The following is a 15,403-nucleotide window of genomic DNA, read 5'->3' on the forward strand; positions in this document are numbered from 1 at the left end:
TTTTTTGATACCTTGTCCAAGGCATTGCACTATTTAACGCTTTTCAGCAGCAGAGAGATCCTTTTTATTTCCCATATTGCTTGAAACCTGTGACCTGCATAATAATGTGGAACATCATTTTTGAGTAGTTTTCCTTTAATTAGAATCACCTGGAAAACTAATTATCACATGTGTTTAAGATTGATTTCCGTGATTCATTGAGCCCTGAGACACAATACCATCCACGAGTTTATTTGAAAAACAAAACAATTAAATCTTTAAGACACTTAAATCCAATTTGCATAATAATTTGGAACACAGTGTAGTATAATACACTCCTCCAAATAGTAAAATACATTCCTCAGTCCTCCAAATAGTATAATACATTCCTTATAGTGCTCCATATTGTATAATGCCCCGCCATTGTCATCCATGTAGTACAATTCACTTCCCATAGTATAATGCACCCCATAGTTCTTCATATAGTATAACCTATTCCCCATAGTCCGCGATACAGTACAATACAGACCACATATAGGATAATGATGCCACCCCAGAGTATAATGCAGCCACCCCACAGAATATATTGTAGCCCCCTGAGTATAATGTAACCCCCAAGAGAATATAATGCAGCCCCCTCATATAGTATAATGCAGCCCCTGCATATATAATGTATGGTAGCCCCCTCATAGAGCATAATGCAGCCCCCCATAGAATAAAATGCAGGCCCTCCATAGAATGTAATACTGCCCCCCATAGAATATAATGCAGCCAGCCCCCATTGAATGTATTACAGCCAGCCGCCATAGAATGTAATGCAGCCAGCCCCCCATATAATGTAATGCAGCCAGAAAACCCATAGAATGTAATGCAGCCAGCCTCCATAGAATGTAATACAGCCAGCCACCCATAGAATGTAATGCAGCCAGCCCCCATAGAATGTAATGCAGCCAGCCCCCATAGAATGTAATGCAGCCAGCCCCCATAGAATGTAATGAAGCCAGCCACCCACAGAATGTAATACAGCACAGCCCCCATAGAATGTAATGAAGCCAGCCCCCATAGAATGTAATACAGTACAGCCCCCATAGAATGTAATGCTGCCAGCCCCTCATAGAATGTAATGCTGCCAGCCCCCATAAAATGTAATGCAGCACAGCCCCCATAGAATGTAATACTGCACAGCCCCCATAGAATGTAATGCAGCATAGCCCCCATAGAATGTAATGCAGCACAGCCCCCATAGAATGTAATACAGCCAGCCCCCATAGAATGTAATGCAGCCAGCACCAATACAATGTAATAAATCCACCCCATAGAATGTAATGCAGCACAGCCCCCATGGAATGTAATACAGCACAGCCGCCATAGAATGTAATGCAACCAGCCCCCATAGAATGTAATACAGCACAGCCCCCATAGAATGTAATGCAGCCAGCCCCCATAGAATGTAATGCAGCACAGCCCCCATAGAATGTAATACAGCACAGCCCCCATAGAATGTAATGCAGCCAGCCCCCATAGAATGTAATGCAGCACAACACCCATAGAATGTAATACAGCACAGCCCCCATAGAATGTAATGCAGCCAGCACCAATACAATGTAATAAATCCCCCCATAGAATGTAATGCAGCACAGCCCCCATGGAATGTAATACAGCACAGCCCCCATAGAATGTAATGCAGCCAGCCCCCATAAAATGTAATACAGCACAGCCCCCAAAGAATGTAATACAGCACAGCCCCCATAGAATGTAATGCAGCCAGCCCCCCATAGAATGTAATGCAGCACAACCCCCATAGAATGTAATACAGCACAGCCCCCATAGAATGGAATGCAGCCAGCACCAAGACAATGTAATAAATCCCCCCCATAGAATGTAATGCATCACAGCCCCCATGGAATGTAATACAGCACAGCCCCCATAGAATGTAATGCAGCCAACCCCCATAGAATGTAATGCAGCCAGCCCCCATAGAATGTAATGCATCACAACACCCATAGAATGTAATACAGCACAGCCCCCATAGAATGTAATGCAGCCAGCACCAATACAATGTAATAAATCCCCCATAGAATGTAATGCAGCACAGCCCCCATGGAATGTAATACAGCACAGCCCCCATAGAATGTTATGCAGCCAGCCCCCATAGAATGTAATACAGCACAGCCCCCAAAGAATGTAATACAGCACAGCCCCCATAGAATGTAATGCAGCCAGCCCCCCATAGAATGTAATGCAGCACAACCCCCATAGAATGTAATACAGCACAGCCCCCATAGAATGTAATGCAGCCAGCACCAATACAATGTAATAAATCCCCCCCCCCATAAAATGTAATGCAGCACAGCCCCTATGGAATGTAATACAGCACAGCCCCCATAGAATAATGCAGCCAGCCCCCATAGAATGTAATGCAGCCAGCACCAATACAATGTAATAAATCCCCCCATAGAATGTAATGCAGCACAACACCCATAGAATGTAATACAGCACAGCCCCCATAGAATGTAATGCAGCCAGCACCAATACAATGAAATAAACGTCATAGACGCCGGTATAGTTGAAAGCGGCGGTGCTGGTGGGGGGGGTGAGTCGACGGCGGAGGGGTGAGGCGGGGGGAGGGAGTTGGCGCTGGTGAGCGGCCCACGACTGCCACCGGCCCTGCTCGATGGCCAATCCGGCCCTGCTCACCTGCTCCCGGCGTGGTCTCTGCACTTCCCTGCTTCTCCGATGTTCTCTGGTGCCGGCAGCTTGTTCCTGTGTTCAGCGGTCACAGGGTATCGCTCACTAAAGTAATGAATATGGACGCGACTCCACTCCCATAGGCATGGAGTGCATATTCATTACTTTAATGAGCGGTACCATGTGACCGCTGAACACAGGAATAAGCTGCCGGCACCAGAGACCATCGGAGAAGCAGTGACCGCACCAGAAGGGGGTGAGTATAACGGGGGAAGGTGAGCCATGCAATACATTTAACCTATTGATGTCTCACTTGGGCTAGTTTCACACTAGCGTTTGCCTGATCTGCGGCAGGCTGCGGACTTCCTCCGTGAAGCCCCGCCCTCGGCCGCACCTCCGCCGCTAGCTCCGCCTACTTCTGCATGCGGCCCGCATGCGACCTCCGTACCTATCTTTAACATTAGGTACGCAGGACGTGCGGCTGTATGTGGATGCTGCCGCATGCGTCATTTTGACGATGCGGAAAAAAAAAAATGCTACAGGCTGCGTCCTACGCTGGTCGCCGCATCGTCAAAACGACGCATGCGGCAGCATCCGCATACAGCGGCACGACCTGCGTACCTAATGTTAAAGATAGGTACGGAGGTCGCATGCGGGCCGCATGCAGAAGTAGGCGGAGCTAGCGGCGGAGGTGCGGCCGAGGGCAGGGCTTCACGGAGGAAGTCCGCAGCCTGCCGCAGATCAGGTAAACGCTAGTGTGAAACTAGCCTTAATTTTACTTTTATTGGTATCTATTTTTATTTTTGAAATTTACCAGTAGCTGCTGCATTACGAACCCTAGGCTTATACTTGAGTCATTAAGTTTTCACAGTTTTTTGTTTCAAAAATAGGGGTCTAGGCTTATACTCTGGTCGGATTATACTCGAGTATATACGGTATACATAAAATAGCTTACAGGATAAATTAAATGACTCATTTTTCATTAAAATAAGATCACGTTCTTATAGTCATGTGAAAACATAGAATCTACATATAACTTAGCACACAATTTGGGATGCTTGAACAGAGGAATTTATTTTGCAGTATACACAAACGTTTCGGTTCAAATCGAACCTTCTTCAGTTAAGTATACAAAAGTGCATATGATGCAAAAGTTATCCCTTATCCGTAGGATAGGGGATAACTTCTCAATTGTTGGGATTCCCATCGTTCCCGAAAACCAGCGCATTTAGTAGTCCTGTGTAAATGGAGTGGGGGTCAAGCTTCCAAACTTGAAAAAAAAAACCACTTTAAAAACGATGCACTTGGATGTGAAGTGCTCAAAGTCCACTGAATATCACTTTGAATGTGATTCTATTCCGTATTATTGTACTTTGGGACAGTTCTCCATTTGTATGAATTATATTTAGCCTGTAAACAAGAGACAATATAGAAAACATGGGCCACAGTACTACGATGTTGCGATTTTCTGGACATCATGAAAACTGGCAAAACAACATTACAAACATCATAGGGATTGGCAGTAATAACACACATGCCACTGTACTATAAAATCACTGACAATTGTTGGGTTAGGACACTCCGCACATTGCTCTATCTGATATTACAGCTCGGACCCCTTCTATATATCTGAGCAGAGCAGTAATACTAGACGTGACTAGCAGAGCGGAGTGGCACAGTTTCTTGGGGGAAAACGGGTCCTTTTTTGTCTAGTTTCACAAAAACATCCCTTTAAACAAAAAATAATGTAACTTCTATTAAGATACTACCCTGAGTGCTAACCTTGAAGACCACAGCTCTGGAGGTTACAATCCGAGCAAATTTATTGCCTTTCTCGCTTTGACTTTTTGTACAATCCCTGTACCTGTCAGTGAATTCCAGTGTCTGACTTTGTACACCTGTTCTTGTGTCTTTCAGGTTTGGTAAGCGCTTGGACTGTGACTCTGTGGATGACAAATTTACATGAAAGTATTGCTTTTATGGCCAATCTATTTATTGTATATTATAATGTATTACATGTGCTTTTGGGTCTGATATTTGGTTAGAGCTTATTCACCTTTAGTAAATGGTTCCTTATTTTCAAGTCAGTTTGACAAAAGTGTAATATGAGTGTAGAAATGTTCTGCTGCACCCAGTGAAGAATATGTAGGCGTCCGCACACTGACCACTGAGCAAGGAGGTAGGCATTGCTTAGCAAACTGTATCTTTGGAAGGATCCCTGGATGATGCAGTTTGTGCTAATGGTTGCCCTAGCCTAAAAGCGCTATCCTATCTCGGAAATGGACATTTATGGAATATGGACAGGGTATGCCATAAATGTATTAGGAATACGGTTCCCAACAGTGGGATCAACATCTTGAACCCTGTCACATGTCAGGAATAGTGGTGAGCGAGTATACTCCTTACTCAAGTTTCTCCGAGCATGCTCCGGTGGTCTCCGAGTATTTTGGCATGCTCGGAGATTTGGTTGTTAGGGAACTCCCACATGTATTCAAGCTGTCTAGCAGCCATAAATCATGCAGCTGCGGCGACATAAACTAAATCTCCGGGCATGCCAAAATACTCGGAGACCACCCAAGCATGCTCGGGGAAACCCAAGTAACGAGTACACTCGCTCCTCACTAGTCAGGAATTGAGAGGTAATTGTTCCTACGTGTCTCTCTGAATTCACTGTTATGGGAGTTCTGAAATTTCACAATCATAAAAATTAATTGAGCCCCCCACATATATCCATTCCAAACACCATGCTACAAGGCTCAAGATATTGGTCTCAATGATGTCTCTGAATGTCCCCTGCCATCAGGTTTCTCTGCTTAAATTGATGTTACTCCATTGTTCACCCTATGAAGATGTTTCTAAATGTGTGCTCAATTTCCCGCACAGGTGATAAATATTCTTTATGCCCATTGTAGGCATCGGAATTAAGCCTCTTTGCTTCTCATTGATATGGATGATGTGCCCTATGCTATCCACATCAGGCATTTTGGTGCTGTTGAGCAGTTACTTAAAGGAGTTTTCCCACAAACAAAGTACACTTTAAATCACCACTCCAGCATTTTTTTTATTCAGCGCTGGATTGGTGCTTTAAATGTAAGCCCCCTGCCCCCAGTTTTATACTCCCCCTCCAGCGTCTTCACTGTTTTTCGGCAATGCTTTGGTCCAGCGGCACCATCTTGTGAGAGCAGCTTTTGACTGTCTGGAAGCCATAAATTACGTCACAAGTTCTCAATGCATGTATATGAAAGCCAGAATGAGTCCGGAACAAGGCTCTCATAGACTTGTATTGAAAAGTGACCTCCGCACAGCTCCGTGAAACACTGGGAACGATGGCGAAAACAATCGTTAAAGCTGGAAGGTAGGTATCAGACAGGTGGCAGGGGACTAATATTTAAAGCACCACTCCAGCGGTGACATGAAAAAAACCCTGGAGTGGTACTTTGGGGCTCGCTCCCACTTGCGATTAAGGGTACTGTCACACAGTGCAATTTTGATCGCTACGACGGCACGTAGACTGCGGTCACACTTTGCAATCACGGCGCTGGAGCGATGCCGAAGTCCCCGGGTAACCAGAGTAAACATCGGGTAACTAAGCACAGGGCCGCGCTTAGTAACCCGATGTTTACCCTGGTTACCAGCGTAAACGTTAAAAAAACAAACAGTACATACTCACATTCCGGTGTCTGTCCTCCGGCGTCTCAGCTTCTCTGCACTGTGTGAGCGCCTGCCGGCCGGAAAGCGGGCACAGCGGTGACGCGGTGACGTCACCGCTCTGCTTTCCAGCTATGGTGCTTACACAGTGCAGAGAAGCTGAGACGCCGGGGACAGACACCGGAATGTAAGTATGTACTGTTTGTTTTTTTAACGTTTACGCTGGTAACCAGGGTAAACATCGGGTTACTAAGCGCGGCCCTGCGCTTAGTTACCCGATGTTTACCCTGGTTACCCGGGGACTTCGGCATCGCTCCAGCGCCGTGATTGCAAAGTGTGACCGCAGTCTACGACGCTGGAGCGATAATCATACGACGCTGCGACGTCACGGATCGTGCCGTCGTAGCGACGAAAATTGCACTGTGTGACAGTACCCTAAATCAGACGAATGCAATCCAATTAAAAATCGTATTGCATTTGTACCAATTCCTGTGCTGAGATAATCTTACAAATGTGCCCCTGCTGTGTACCGTGTAATGGCTGTGTCTGACCGTACAGGGAAATGGTCTGATCATACCACAGCTCCTATACAGAGGGGGAAGCAAAAGAGAGTATACAGACATTACAGCGTGGGATCATAGCTGCTGGTTCCTATAAGGTTAAAGACTTGTCTGCCTGTTTAAAAAAAAAATTATCTCATAGAAAGAATCAAAATGTATATCAATTCCAAACACCATGCAACAGGGCTCAAGATGTCCTGTCTGTATACTCTCTTTTGTTTTTGCATATATAAGATTATCTCAGCACAGGAACATTTTTTTAACACATCTAATTGTAAAACTTATTTTTATTCTAAGATCTACTAATTAAAATGGACATTGTTCATGGAACAACCCGCTTTAATTATAATGATGCTAGGGAGCATTAAAGGTTGTTGTGTTAGGGTATATTTATGTACTTGGGGTAAATTGCGCCAGTTATCTTATTGAGGCTTGCAGAAATCTCTATACTCGTATCAGAAACAGAAATATTAAGACTAATAAACCTTTTTTATTTACAACCTTAAATGGAATCAGCAGGTTTTTGTTCTCTAATCCGGCAGCAGCAGGAGCTGAGAGTCTGATTCCAGAAACGTGTCACTTACTAGGATGTTTGTTATTGTTGCTAGGAGATAATTAACGGAGGACTAGTTATCTTGTGCCATGTAGTCCTCCTGCTCTGTGTAACCCCACTCGTTCCAATGATTAGAAGCTTTTGTGTACACTTTACATTGGCAGAAAACTGTCAATCAATGGTTTGGGCGGGTTTACACAGAGCTCAGCATTTGGAGAACTGCAGCAGAGAAAACTGATTTTTATCAAAATTGCCCCTAGTGGACCAGTAAGTGATACATCGCTGGAATTAGGACCTCTGCTTCTATATCATGCTGCTTTCAGATTACATAGCAAAACCTGGTGACAGATTTCATTTATGTGGCAATGAAGTTATGTCATAAAACAACACCAGTTCTCAGTATATGTATAAACATCTATGCTTGCATATCGATCTTTTCAGAGGTTCCTCATGGGTCACCACAGATGGTACGGCGAGATATAGGTCTTTCAGTAACTCACAGGTATGATTCACAACTTTTTCCATTCCAACCTTTTTCTACTTCAGTCATTGCTGCCTGAGAAATCTGACTAGGATTGTATCATAAGGAAATGTTTAAATCATGTTTTTTCATTTTAATTTGTTTTACTTAACATGTTGTAAAGCTAAAAACGTAATGAACTAAAACAAGATATACAGTCAATTAAGTGTTTACATATACAAAACAAAAGTCACATTATAAATATATATTTTTCAGCATCATGTTTTACTTGGTAAAAAAAAACTGTAGGTGACACATTTCCTTTCAAGCACATGCCGATGATATGAGAAGAAAACATAAAAGATTTAGAATTTATTTTTAGGATTTTTTCTAATTAATTGTGCCATAATTTGTGACTTTTCCATGCAAAAGTACATGCACAAAAATCAACTAATGAATTCCACTGATTGTCTTTTGCAGCGACCACCCAGTTGCTTATAGAATAGATTTTCCCTTTTTTGCTAATTTAAAGGGAACCTAGAACAACAAAAAGAGGACCAGTATACTGTGCCAATTTACACTGAATAGTTTTTATTAAATATTTATACAATTAAAATCACAGAACAAGGTGACTACTAGGAAAGCAGGGACACTACCACAATAAATATGTATGCAACTTAAGATCAAGTAAAGTGCCTATGTTGTTATGTTCTCCTGACGAAGAAGCGAAACGTGCGTTGAGGCGGCAGGGACGCCACGTAAACAAGTCACGGTCATTTGTAAGTGCTGCTCTTTATTATTATATGTTCCAATGTTACTGGCAATTTTGCAGGGCGTTCTACTGTGCCCCTATATTTAGTAGTTGACAGCATTGTGGACAATAGTCTTTACAAAGTTAATAACAACATAGGCACTTTACTTGATCTTAAGTTGCATACATATTTATTGTGGTAGTGTCCCTGCTTTCCTAGTAGTCACCTTGTTCTGTGATTTTAATTGTATAAATATTTAATAAAAACTATTCAGTGTAAATTGGCACAGTATACTGGTCCTCTTTTTGTTGTTCTAGTATTGTTCAGTTATATGTGCTTTTTTGATGTAATTTGGGTTGATGTTGTAGCTTTAAAGGGAACCTGTCAGCAACTTTTAAGCTCTCCCCCACCCCTGCATACCATTTTTATGACTGTATAGTTCTGTAAAAATGAACCAGTCAATCCCTTTATAACCCTAAATAAGAAATAGTGCTTTGCAGTTCAGTTTAGAAGTGAATTAGGGCGTGATGATGCACTAGCTACCTAGCAGCATACTCCCCTGGCTGACTGACAGGTCTATTCTGGTACACGGCAGCTAACGACCTGTCAATCAGCCAGGGGAGGGTTCTGCTAGGTAGGAAATACAGAGAGATTGAGAGATTCAGAATGCAGGTGAGGAGAAGAAGGGGTGATTAAGCTCTTCATCGCCTCCATTGCCTGTCTTGGCGTATATCAGACTGCACTCAGATGACATCCGAGTGCAGTCCAATGTTTTCTATGCAACCATTGACCGGAATGGGTGCACGTCTTGCAAGATACGCTGCCAATCGCAATCGCTGCCGAATCAGCGTGAAAACAAAATCCTAGATCTGCTCTGCCTCATTCAATAACACTGGTCTGAGTGCAATTGCGCTCCTATGTATTATATGCCAGTGTGAACAAGCCCTCAAAGTGTGAGTGTGAGTCATAGGCCGGTTTCACACGTCAGTACATGAGGTGACAGTTTCCTCACGTACCGGAGCCACTGACACACGTAGACACATTAAAATCAATGCATCTGTGCAGATGTCATTGATTTTTTGCGGACCGTGTCTCCGTGTGCCAAACACGGAGACATGTCAGTGTTCGTCGGAGCGCACGTATTACACGGACCCATTAAAGTCAATGGGTCCGTGTAAAACACGTACCGCACACGGACATTCTCCGTGTGCCGTGCAGGAGACAGCGCTCCAGTAAGCGCTGTCCCCCCCACATGGTGCTGAAGCCGCCATTCATATCTTCTGTGCAGCAGCGTTTGCTGTAGAGAAGATATGAATAATCCATTTTTTTAGTGGTATTTCGTGTTTAAAATAAAGCTCCATGTCCCCCCACCCCCTGTGCGCCCCCCCGCTGTTCTGAAAATACTCACCCGGCTCCCTCGTTGGCTGTCGCTGCTTCCTGTCCTTGCCGCACCTTCTACTGTATGCGGTCACGTGGGGCCGCCGATTACAGTCATGAATATGCGGCTCCACCTCCCATAGGGGTGGAGCCGCATATTCATTACTGTAAATGAGCGGCCCCACGTGACCGCATACAGGAGAAGCTGCGGCCAGGACAGGACACTGCGAGGGAGGCAGGTGAGTATTTTCAGAACAGCGGGGGGGCGCACAGGGGGTGGGGACATGGAGCTTTATTTTAAACACGAAATACCACTAAAAAATGGATTATTCATATCTTCTTTACAGCAAAACGCTGCTGCACAGAAGATATGAATCGCGGCTTCAGCACGATGCAGGGGACAGCGCTAAACTTTAGCGCTGTCTCCTGCACGGTGCGTGTGGTACCCAGTGGGCACACGGGAGGCACACGTTTGCCACACTGATGTGCCACAGAAACGCAGGGGCACACGGACACGGATAATTCCGGTACCGTTTTTTTCCGGTACCGGAATTATCTGGATGTTTGAGACTGCCCATATAAATGGTATGGAGGGTGCAATTTCTGTTTTGCACTTTTTATGTCTAGGACTTCTAGATTTGTATTTACCTAAGTGAATCTGCTGTTTTTGCTTGGACTTAACATTTATTATTGTTATGTGATTGCTTATTTTAACAGATTTTCTACAAAATCTTGGTTGTCGCAAGTGTGTCACGTTTGTCAAAAGAATATGATGTTTGGGGTCAAATGTAAACACTGCAAGTAAGTTACACAGAGATCAGTCGGGTTTAGAGCATGTCCACTCCATGATGGCTTTTATTCTCATTTTCTACATGTGTTATGGTGCCATAGTTCTTTGTGTGCAGCAGTGAAGTCACTTGGGTTCCCCATGCCTGTCTCCATTGTCTGTATTTCGGATAACACATATGTTATTCCAGTTAGTCTGCTCTGAGCAGTATATTTCATCACCTGACTTTTGTTTGCAGCAGTACATGTCAGTACACATACATCTCTCTTCCTCTCTGTAGTGTAAGAACCAAGAATGATAATACTTGACTATGGAACTGAATTATATAACTAAATATTATGCTTTATGGGTAGTCTGGGCTTGTTGATAAAACGTATCCATGTTAAATCTAAAACGTTATGCACATTTGTAGCATACTTTAAAGGATCTGGCTACATTTGGAGACAATTTTATTTTTTACTTGAATTTAGGCTAAATTTTTGCACTTGGGTTTCATTGGAAAGTTTGCACAACTTTGCTTCTACAGGTTCTTTGTTTCTTGTACATTCAACTTTGATGTTGTCTGTGGCCATAAATCAGCTGAGAGGAGTTCAGAAAAAGCCAGGTAATCTGAACAAGCTCACTGATAGATTCTCAGTTAAGTCATTCTGCAGCCAGCGATTGACACTTCAACACGGAGGCTATAGAAAGTAAAAGATGCACACTTTTTAAATGAGACCTATTACGAAAAAAAATTATTTTAGCACCCTATCCATTCAATTCCCCCCCAAAAAAAGTGTTCCCAATGTTGGTCAACCCCTTTAAATAAATTCAATTCTGCAATATTTTTGATGTCTGTGAATGGAACGATACAAAGGCTACACACATTCTTCTTCAGGTGTCATGATATACCAGGCCATAACATCTTTATTAAGGGAGGGGGGACCATAGTCACATATTGAGATGATATCATCAATACACTGAATATACTGACCAGCGTAGTGATAAACTTGAGAATTGAACTGCTGCGCTGGTCTGTATATGTAATGTATAGAACATGCAATGTATTTCATACTTTGCACCAGCGGTGGACATACTGTCAGTTCTACCTGTGCAGCCACACAAGGGCCCAAGAGATGAGGGGCCACCTCCACCTTTAAAGCAGAAAGCAGTTTTTGTAACAGACCCTTTATTGGACTGCATAGGGCCCTTATACTGATTTTACGCCCTGTGTACACCCTGCTATGCACTGCAAATCATCAAATTTATACCCAATTAGGCTATGTTCACATTTCCATTTGTATTTCCGTTTTTCTGATTCGTTTGAGACACAAAAAACAGAAATATAATGTTTACTTATTTGACCTATTCATTTGAAACTTTTTTGCGCTCAGTATCCGCAAGATAAATATCAACCGTACAATGTATAGGACAAAGTGACTCCGCATGGCTCAATGAACACATGCAGAATCACTTGCTTTCAAAAGCCGTCAGCGCTTTGGACGGTGCGGACATGTGCTGCGTCCAAAGCGATGCCTGTTACTGACTGTGAGCACATACCCTAAGTCAGCTGGATGGGGACAACATCAGACTCCTCTCTTCTCTGCCAATGGTTTGGCTAGATCTTCAAAATATATTTTATCTGAAACGCAGGATCTAATTATGCCGCTCACGGCATCATGAGTTGGTTTCTTTTAAGGCTCTTTTTGATTTGCACCAAATTCTTGTTTTATTTTTCACCTGTTTTTCAGTCTACTTTACACTTTTTTTATGATCACGGCATGTTTATTTTTTTTTTCCAGATGTTTGTTGCTGATTCATCCATTACAACTGTTTTAACAGTCGCCAAATGTTTGTACCAATGTGCTACAGTCTCCCCCCTCCCCCAGGTGTGAATTTGTTTTGTATCACACAACATTTTTAACAAATGTAAACTTACGTGTGACTATTTGCAATGGGAAGGGTCTCAAAAAAGATTGAAGACAAAAATAAAGATCATTTACCATTTTTTGCGTGCAAAAACCATCAACAATTAGCTCAAGACAAATATAAAAAAGAAGTGACTTAAATTAAAAAACGCAAATGATGATTCAGGCTCAAAGTATATTACAAACTGTAGTTGTGAACTTGTGATTAAGATAGTTTTATATTGTATATGTCTATAGGATTTGAAGGGGTTGCCAGGATGAGGGCAGTGAGGGGGACATGACGTACACTGCTAAAAACAAGTATTACCTGTTAACCCCTCCATAGCTCTGCAGTTCCCAACCATAATTATTTGCCTGCCATGAAGAGATCATGTTGACATATGTGACTGCTGCAGCCAATCACTGATATCAGAGGTCACAACCAGCCATATTTTCCTTTAATCCCAACTAAGGAAATCATTATGTATAAATGAGTATATGCTGTTCTCACTCCAAAATGTCTTCCTTCAATATTGTAAATGAAACATAACATTTCTTATTTGCTTTTATCGTGTAGATTAAAATGTCATAATAAATGCACAAAAGAAGCTCCACCATGTAGAATATCATTCCTTCCTCGTAAGTAACATCCCTACTAGTTTAAAGCGTTTATATTTAAATATCATAGATGACAGCAGACACATGCGATTCTTTTATTTCTTACAGTACCAAAAATAAGAAGGACAGAATCTGTCCCATCAGATATCAACAACCAGGTGGACAGACCCGCAGAACCAATATTTGGAACCCTACCCAAAGCTCTTACTAAGAAGGTATCATACAGTCAGCAATAAAATGATTTCAACTGTGTATGAAAATGTGTTAAGACATTGCACATAATTCCCTTAGGTGGAGCTGCATTTAAGTACAAATGAACATTACATTTTTATATGTTCGTTTTAGTCTTTAGGCTCAACTTTCTTTTTCTTTTTAACAGGATCATCCTCCAGCAATAAATCATCTAGATTCAAGCAGTAACCCGTCTTCAACCACATCTTCTACACCGTCGTCTCCAGCACCTTTCCAGTCCTCCAATCCCCTCAGTGCTACTACCCCACCAAATCCATCTCCAATGGGTCTCAAAGAGAGTCGCTTCAATTTTCCAGGTAGTATTTTTAAGGTTTTGGTTGTTTGATTGGCCAAATACCCAAAGAAAGAAAGAGTATCAAATTTGTCTTCAGCATTATTCATAAGAGAAGGTTAACCAAAATTTTCTTTTAACTGCTCACCCAGACGTCACTTTTTCTTGTACGTGTTCTGTCCTTGTTTTTCACAGATATAACTCGTACCCATAGTAGTCTATGGAGCTGTTCATATGTCTGTGTATATAAAATCACGGAGACGTCTAATTTTGATCCAACTCTCAGCTCTAAGTTGCCAATGCAAGTCTATCGGTCTGTGAAAAAAAATAAACAGCACTCGGATGTCACCTGTATGCTTTTCATGTACTGTTTAGTATCAGAAGGTTGAAGAAACCTCCATCAGTTTTTCTTCTTTCATCCTGGAAAAACTAATGAAACTCAGACCAATAATGGACAACTGATACTCTGATCAAATGACATCTGAATGATCCCTAAACAATGAATACATTGACATCTTGGCGCTACGAGTTTGGGGGGCTGACGCTATATTCTGATATTGCCTGATCAGAACTGACGCTATCAGACCGTTTAAAGTTACTCTCCATCTGTAAACCTCCTTTTCAAAAGAAACCACCCCAGCAATTAGTTAGCCTGATGTAATGCTCTGACGATCAATTAGTATCCCCAGCATTTCACCAGCAGCAATGCAGTTGTACATATTCTTATGAAGTCCAGTACATAACCTAGACAAGTCTGCCAGGCCAAATGGAGCTCTTTTTTAAGCTGCTCTGGCTAATAGTTGGGGGTCCTTAGCTAAGGCCCTTATAGCCGCCACCTCTGTAACAGTAAGAATCCTTTTTTTTGTGTATTTGGCCATTCCTGTGTCACTGTGATGCTGCTTGTAAAGGTATAATGTTTAGTGAGCCATCTGCCTGTATCACTCATTAGAACTTAATTGGAGAGCCCGTTCTGCATTCTGGCAATAGTCACATGCCCACTTTGGTATTAGTAGAACTCAATCAATAGCCATAAACAGAGGCAAACACAATTTAAACATCTTTTTACAGCACTGTCAACTTGATTGTGATCTGTGACTAATATAATTATATTTATATTTATTATAGTACAGAACTGGTGGCAATTTTTGCTTTTTATTGGGTTAAACAGGTGTAACAGGTTTTTCCTATCCCATCTAAGAGCAGCATAATGGAGGGACAGAGACTCTGAATCCAGCAATGTGCCACTTGATGGGCTGTTTGTTGTAGTTTTGATAAAATCTGAGTTTTCTCTGCTGCAGATCTACCAGTTTTCTGAATGCTGAGCTCTGCATAACCCCGCCCACAACGCTAATTATTGTTTACACTGTGTTGTGCATAGGCAGAAAGCTGCCACTCAGTTGTGGGAGAGGGGTTACACAGAGTAAGAGGACTACATGGCACCAAGCAAACTAGCCCTCTAGTTATAATCTCCTGATAATAAAGCATTGATTTTATTGAAGCAACAAGACACAGCTTAGGAAGTGACACATCACTGGAATCAGGCTCTCTGCCTCCAGATAATGCTGTGCTCAG

At 42.4% G+C, this 15,403-nt stretch overlaps 1 protein-coding gene across 3 annotated transcripts in view; it reads left to right on the forward strand.

Annotated features, from left to right (window-relative positions):
• Positions 1 to 15,403, forward strand: part of KSR1 (kinase suppressor of ras 1) — a 260,113-nt gene that overhangs the window by 192,310 nt on the left and 52,400 nt on the right. The window contains exons 5-10 of one of the 3 annotated variants that reach the window (XM_077296854.1): positions 4,585 to 4,589; positions 7,870 to 7,930; positions 10,735 to 10,818; positions 13,268 to 13,329; positions 13,417 to 13,523; positions 13,688 to 13,856. In XM_077296854.1, the coding sequence (XP_077152969.1) occupies positions 4,585 to 4,589; positions 7,870 to 7,930; positions 10,735 to 10,818; positions 13,268 to 13,329; positions 13,417 to 13,523; positions 13,688 to 13,856 (488 nt within the window). Of the gene's footprint in view, positions 1 to 4,584; positions 4,590 to 7,154; positions 7,931 to 10,734; positions 10,819 to 13,267; positions 13,330 to 13,416; positions 13,524 to 13,687; positions 13,857 to 15,403 lie in introns of those variants that run through there. The other 2 variants (XM_077296853.1, XM_077296852.1) reach the window with 2 other exon arrangements.

Source organism: Ranitomeya variabilis, chromosome 3 (genome assembly GCF_051348905.1).
Source record: "Ranitomeya variabilis isolate aRanVar5 chromosome 3, aRanVar5.hap1, whole genome shotgun sequence".
NCBI lineage: Eukaryota > Metazoa > Chordata > Amphibia > Anura > Dendrobatidae > Ranitomeya > Ranitomeya variabilis.